The sequence below is a fragment of the Triticum urartu genome, chromosome 6A (genome assembly GCF_056163025.1).
Source record: "Triticum urartu cultivar PI428250 chromosome 6A, HENAU_Tu73, whole genome shotgun sequence".
NCBI lineage: Eukaryota > Viridiplantae > Streptophyta > Magnoliopsida > Poales > Poaceae > Triticum > Triticum urartu.
The window spans coordinates 8630454-8637813 of NC_141878.1; the positions used below are offsets into that span (position 1 = coordinate 8630454).

The 7360-nt window shown below is 47.0% G+C and overlaps 1 protein-coding gene across 1 annotated transcript; it reads left to right on the forward strand.

The window, feature by feature from the left end:
- Positions 1-866, forward strand: LOC125515835 (uncharacterized). The gene has a single exon (XM_048681334.2). The coding sequence runs from the start codon at positions 133-135 to the stop codon at positions 628-630; it is 498 nt and encodes a 165-aa protein (XP_048537291.2). The 5' UTR covers positions 1-132; the 3' UTR covers positions 631-866.
- Positions 867-7360: the final 6494 nt, after the last annotated feature.

A 7360-nucleotide genomic window follows, 5' to 3' on the forward strand; every position in this document is an offset into this window, starting at 1 on the left:
CATGTGTCAGCAAATAGAAGTTCCAATTCCAACTCAACCGACACCATTAGAGGGAGGGTGCAGCAGCAGGAGTTGAGGGTCCAAACTCCAAAGGCGCCGGATTTCTTCAGCTTCGAAAGTAAGTGATAATCAATGTCTTCTAGGCTTCCACTGGCAGGAGTGAGGACTTCCAATTTCGAGCCTAGAGAGCTTCCATCAAACAGCTACCTGAATCTGGGTGGGGCTTATGGAAAATTTGTGCCTTTCATAATCGCGGGAGAAGGGGGCTTTGGGGAGCATAAGCAGCTCAACTGGACAAACTTGTTTTTACTGAACAAGCTTGGCAGTGACATAGGCAGGGATCATGAAGAGGTGATCGATCAGATAAAGGCAGAGAAAGATGTTGAAAAGATAAAAGAGTTGATAGAGCGACTGCCTCGTGAAATTGCTGTGCATTTGGAAGGCCATGAGACCCATGAACAGGTCGAAATCCTGGCAGATCTGAGCAGGAACATGGATCAGAGGATGTCTTATCTCAGCAGAGAGATCCGGCATCTAAGGAGTGACCTGGGACAGGTGATGCAAGGTATCAGAGAGATAGGCGAAGCATTGGCTAGGATGGAGCGCCAGAATCCTTGCTTCCGTCCATGAACAGATGCACAAGCCCTGGAGCAAATGCACCTGGCAGTTTCGTATTTGCATTTCGTACTTGTCTATTTTGTGTTGTAATGAATAAAATTATGCGCTCCTTGCAGCGTATAATGTTGTACGAGTCTGAGTCGATCGAGTTTTATTAGCTACACGTGCATGTCTGTACTGTCTGCAGTTTCTTGTTCTTGTCAAGGGTTTGTAATGAATAAAATTATGTGTGGCTTGCTGCAATAATGTAGTATCAGTATGCTGCAATAATGTAGTATCAGTATGTGCTTGTGGGCAACAGGTCCGTGCATTACTGCAATTGTCTGTAACTTTTTGTTCCTCTCAAGTGTGTGCAACTTTGCATTAAAGAGTTATGTATATAGTGAGTGTTTTCATGTTGTTATTTTGTTTCTCCTGGTCCTTATTACGATGAGCTGAATCTTATTTCATCCTCCCCATAAATGATATAATATAATTGCATTACTTCCCAAGCATCTCTACTTTGCTCCGTAGGATCATTGATTTTTTAGCCAGAGCCTAAAGAGCACACTTGATTAATTAAACAAAGAGAATTGTGCAGTTAATTAGGCGAAAACAAGGTGAAAACCTTATGGACGACTTGGCTGAAACACTCTCCACCAAAGGATGTTCAGTGATGTGTTCGTCATTGCTCCTCCTTGAGCCGGTAACTATATTTCACCCCTGCAGTACCTGGCTGAAAATACATAAATCCAGAGTTTTTTTAGCAACATCAAGTGTTCGTAATGTATAAAATTATATGCATCTTGCTGCACATAATGTTATATCAGTCTGAGTAGATCAAGTGATTTTAGGAAATGCAATAAGACCAAAAGAGTTACATTTTTTTATGAAATCTCGAAACTATATTCACATTAGTTTATTTTTCAGTTTTATGACCTGGTCGTCCTGTTACTGGGTGAAGAGTTACTTTTCATCCCAGTGAAGGACGAAGAGGCTTCTTCATTCTTGTAGCAGCTGAAGTGGCACTCCTGGCTCACCAGGAGAACCAAAAGATTCAGAACATGAGTAAAAGCTTGTTGTTAAAATTCATGTCCTACCAATTTGCAGAATTCAAAAGCCTATCTTAATTAAGAGGAACTAATGAAATCCTTGACATAACCTTGCTCACCATCACTGATTGTTTCTCTGCATAGGTCCACCGCCTCGTAGATGACTAGTGTGCATAGAGATCGGAAACAACTATAAAAGCCTATCTTAATTGTTACCATGAATGCTCTGTTAATATGATTAATTTCTAACTGATTAATGCAACGTAAATAATATCTAGGCCATTTTTTGTTGCAAAAACTATATTGTCATCGTTGCATAGCAAAAATGCACTACTGTTACTATAGTTGCTACTGTTCGTGTATATCGTATGTAATATGTTTTGCTGAGACACCATCAAAAACATCTTACTCAAGTTTGAAAACTTACACCTAAACCAACACAAGGCATAAATACTTTCTTGGTTCGAGAGGTTATGTTGCCAACCATGTTGGAAAAAAAACCTCCACAACCACCTGCTCACCCATGTTGGGCCTGGAAGTTGGCTGCTGTAGGATAACATTTAAATTAATAAAGTAGGATAATATTCTAAATAAATATAAGATAGCATTAATTAAGCTGACGAGAGGACTCTGCATGTGTTGGTTATGGGTCACCACTTGCCAAGCAGGAAATAAATACTACTCCCTCCTTTCATCTATATAGAGCCTAATGCGTTTTTGGAGGCTAAATTTGATAGCTTCCTGTGAAGAGCTGGCAACAATTATGTCATCAACATAAATTAACATAAATATTATCACCTTCCCTTTCTTGAAGAAGAAAAGAGAAGTGTCACCCCTTGAAGGCTTGAAACCAAGTTGCTGAAGCTTTGCACTTAATCTTGAATACCAGGCTCTAGGTGCCTGCTTTAGACCATACAAAGCCTTGTCCAACTTGCACACATGATGTGGCTTTGAACCATTTTCAAACCCAGGTGGTTGTCTCATATAGACCTCCTCCTCGAGAACGCCATGTAAGAACGCATTCTGAACATCCAATTGGCGAAGACTCCATCCCCTGGAGACAGCAATAGATAAAACAAGTCTAATAGTAGCAGCTTTAACTACGGGACTAAAAGTATCCTCATAGTCAATACCATAGCGTTGTTTGAAGCCCTTAGCTACTAGTCTAGCCTTATATCTATCTATTGTGCCATCGGGTCTCTTTTTAATTTTATACACCCATTTACAATCAATAATATTCCTCCCTCGCTTAGGAGGAACCAAACGCCAAGTTTGGTTTTTCATAAGTGCATGATACTCTATATTCATGGCATTTCTCCAATTATCATTTCCTAGAGCTTCGGTCAAGTTTTGGGGCTCACCAGTAGAAGCAAAATTTGCAAATTTGAAGTGCTTATTATACCTGAGTGTCCCATCTTTGTAAACTGTGGGTTTTGAGATACCTCGTTGTGCTCGTGTAGTCATCCGAGGAGGTGTGTTGGAGCGTACAGGTGCGGCAACCGCAGAAGATCCCAATCCCGCCACAGCAGAACCAACCTCGTCTGTCGCGCGGTCGGACGATGTTGGATCGCGTGCTGGGGGAGCAGGAGAATCCCGTCTTGACGAGTCAGCGGGCGCCACATGACCACGAGCCAGCGCGCGGTCACGCCCGCCATCATTGCGCCGCGCAGCGGGGGACAGGTGACCAGGTTCAGGCCCACCCGCCTCGTGACGACTCGGGCGTGGAGACAGAGAAGAGGCCGGCCCACCCGACCGGCCTGGAGACCCGTGCCAGGCGTCACCCGGGGAGTGGATGGCCTCGGATTCTGGTGGGGGCGGCGTCGGAGGATCTGCCTGGGGTGTCAGCGGATCCTCCTGGGGATCTGTTCCCGCGTCAGCTCCAGAATCGGCGTGTCCAGGCGAATCTGCCTCGTGTTCGCCGCCAGGTGTTTCCTGCTGCTGTTGCATAAAATCACAAGCATTTGGAGTGCAGTTTTTTTCACTGCTATCTCCGTCAGAAGTAGGGCTATATAAAAAATGATCATCAGCATAACATTCATCCCCATGATCGGTTGGGTTTAGTAACTCCGGACTCAAAAGAAGAATTTTTGCCCGAAGCCGTGCACCGGCATTTGGGTGAAGTGTAGCGAAGGGAAATACATTTTCATCGAAGATGACATCTCTGGAGATATACACTCGTCCTGTTGAAATATCAAGGCATTTAAAACCTTTGTGAAGATTGCTATAACCAAGAAAGGTACATTGTTTGGAACGAAACTGAAGTTTGTGCCTGTTATAGGGTCGGTGGCTGGGCCAACAAGCACACCCAAAAATCCTAAGTGCAGAATAATTGGGTTTTTCATGGAACAATCGCTTAAGAGGGGTTTCAAACTTGATAACTTTGCTGGGGAGGCGATTGATCAAATAGGTAGCAGCAATAAACGCCTCATCCCAAAATTTTAAGGGCATAGAGGCTTGGTCAAGAAGAGACAAGCCCACTTCGACTATATGTCGATGTTTTCTCTCTGCTGACCCGTTCTGTTGATGGGCATGGAGACAAGATACATGATGAGATATTCCTATTTTGGTGAAGAAGGAGCTGAGTTTTTCATACTCCCCTCCCCAATCTGTCTGAAGAGCAAGAATTTTGCGATTAAACTGTCGTTCAACAAGGTGCTGAAAGTCATGAAATTTTTTAAAAACTTCAGACTTGTGTTTGATCAAATATATCCATGTGAACTTGCTGAAGTCATCGATAAAACTCACATAGTATTTCTTTCTGCCTACTGTTTCAACAGCAGGTCCCCAAACATCAGAGAAAATAAGTTCTAAAGGAAACTTGGATTCACTTATTGATTTTGGATAAGGTAACTGGTGACTTTTTCCCTGTTGACAGGCGTCACAAACAGAATCACTACTGGAAAAACTAGCACAAGGGAGTTTATTTTGGCTAAGAATTCTCTTGACAACTAAAGGAGATGGGTGACCTAAACGTTGGTGCCATCTATCTGAAGATATCTTGGTGGCACTGAGCATCTGCTTCTTGACGTTGGATCCCTTGTGCTTGACGGAGTATAGACCACATCTACCCCTGCCTCGAAGAAGAACCTTCCTCGTTCCCCTTTCCTTAACAAGAAAAGAGTGAGGATGAATTTCATAGAATGTGTCATTGTCAAGAGCAAGACGACTAGCAGAGATTGGGCTCTTTCTAGCTTCTAGAACATGAATAATATTATTTAGGTAAAGATCACGATCAGGGGTACGGATAGCTGAGTGACCAATATATTCTATAGCCATACCTGACCCGCTAGCAGTGTGGATTTGCTCATTCCCAGTGTAGCGGTCGCGGACAGTCAGCTTCTCAAGGTCTCCTGTGATGTGATCGATGGCTCCGCTGTCAAGGTACCAGTTTGTGTCCACCCCATACTGAGGTGCTGTCAGGTTCGCCGTCCTCTCTTCTCCTCCTTGGTAGGCTTCATCATAGCGCTTCCAGCACTTCCACGCTGGATGGCCCAGTTTGCCATAGATCTGGCACTGGATCCTTGGTGCAGGGGCATTGTTGTTGTAGTTGCCCCCGCCACCGTTGTTGTTGTAGTGGCCGCCTCCTCCTTGTCCACCGCGGCCGCCAGGCTTGATGTAGGGGCGACCACGATCACCACCGCTGTTGCCGTTTCCGCCGCGGCCACGGCCACGGTCACCACCGCGCCCGTGGCCTCTGGTGGCAGCGTTAGCGGAGGACTGCGACACTCCGCCGCAAAGCTTCATCCTTGTCTCGAAGCTGATGAGCTGAGAGAACAGCTCGGGCACGGTGATCGGCTCCACTCTGGAGCACATAGCAGAGACCACCGGATCAAACTCCTCGTTCAGGCCAGCGAGGATGTGAGAGACGATGTCGTTGTCGTCGATCTTGTTTCCTGCTGCGATGAGTTCATCACACAGAGACTTGACTTTCCCGACGTAGTCGGTGATGGAGGAGTTCCCCTTCTGCAGATTGGCGAGGGTGATGCGCACGTTGACAGTCTGGGCACGAGTGTGAGACGCAAGCATCTCTGCAATCATGTTCCAGAGCTCCGCCGATGTGTGACAAGTAGCGACCTGGACGGCCATCTCACGGGGCAGAGTTGTCAGAAGGTAAGAAAAGACTTGCTGATCTTGAGCGTACCAGGTCTGGAAATCCGGGTTGGGCTTCTTTGTCTTTCTTTTGCCATCGGATGTGGCTTCTTCAAGGTGCATGGGTGGCACCTGGTGATCGACGTCGAGGTACTTCTCCATGCGGGCACCTCTGATCGCCGACAGGACCGTCGCCCGCCATAGGGCTTGGTTGTTCTTGTTGAGCTTCTCGGAGACGGCGTGCACAAACGGAGATGATGGGAAGGAGTTTGAAGGTGTCTCCATGGATGATCTCGAGAAGTGCTCTGATGACCATGTAAAATCTAGGGTTAAGCGTGTTGCCTCCTAGCAGGGACGCCTTCGTGTTAATATAGGCAGAGCAATTACATGATAAGGCGTAGGTGGTTAGTTGGTTGTTAACTTGTCCTCTACTCCAAGCTATACATGAGATAGAGATTATCCTAGCCAACAACCTGCGCCTCAACTCAAATACAATCACGTTACAATGTCACGTTACAACTATGGTCCTACACTTTTAACACCTCCCACGCACCTCGCTTGTCTGCCCGCCCTGGCGCCGCATTCTCTCTGACCCCAAGTTCCTCACCCGTTTTCGCAGACACCACAAGAAACCTCCACTCTTTGGCTTCTTCGCCAAAGCATGGGGCATGCCCACTGTCTTCAATCCAGTAGATCCGCCCTACCACATCCCTGCCAAGGGCTTCTGCGTGCCCAAGCCCAGCAAACTCTACGCTAGCTGGGACTTGCTCGGCTGCCGCCATTTTTTTTAGAAAAGGAGGATGACCCCCGGCCTCTGCATCTGGCGGTGCATGCGGCCACTTTATTAATTATTCTCACAAGATCTTATAAAATCATACAACAGCAAGATTAAAGCCACCGTCTAAGCAACAACTATCGCTAGACCTATCCAATTAACGAAGGGCCGCTGATAACCTGGGCCGCTGATAGCCTGGGCCTAATACCAAACAGACATCGCAGCCAAACCTAAACATGTAATTCCTGAGGTCCCAACCAGGACGCCTGCCTGGTATGGGGCACCTACCAGTCCGGCGCACTCCTCAATCAGGACGCCTGTCGGGTGTAAGGCCGCCGCAGCCACCTGCCACGAGTCCATCTTCAGAGTTGTACTGTTGCATCTACCATGCCAGGTCTCTCTGCCATCGACGCCACCACGACGCCAAACAGTGTCGTCCTCCTGCGTGAGTCCATCCTCCCACATCGTACTCCGAATCTGCACTGCACCATGCCGTCAAGATCCGTCGCCATCAATGTGTAGGATGAAGCGCCCCTCCACCAAATAAGCCGTCCGCTGGACCCGCGAAGCCGAGTCCACCTCCAAGAATACCGCCCCAATGGGGGTTACGACACATGAATGCCGCCAACATCCGATCAGCTGATCTAGGGTTTCCCCTAGAGGTATTGAGTGGAGTTGGGGGCTTCACCTCGATGATGCCTTCATGAAGGAAATGATGATAAGGGCATCATCATCGCCGGCTCCGGCCATCAACCGGAGACTAGGTTTCACCCGGATCCGTCCCAAGAAATCCGCCCAATAACCTATGCACCGTCTTGACAGCCTTCAAAGCTCCAGATCCAGCCGC

Excerpts from the sequence above, each read along its gene's own strand:
- LOC125515835 (XM_048681334.2), top strand. The coding sequence starts at position 133 with ATGTCTTCTAGGCTTCCACTGGCAGGAGTGAGGACTTCCAATTTCGAG.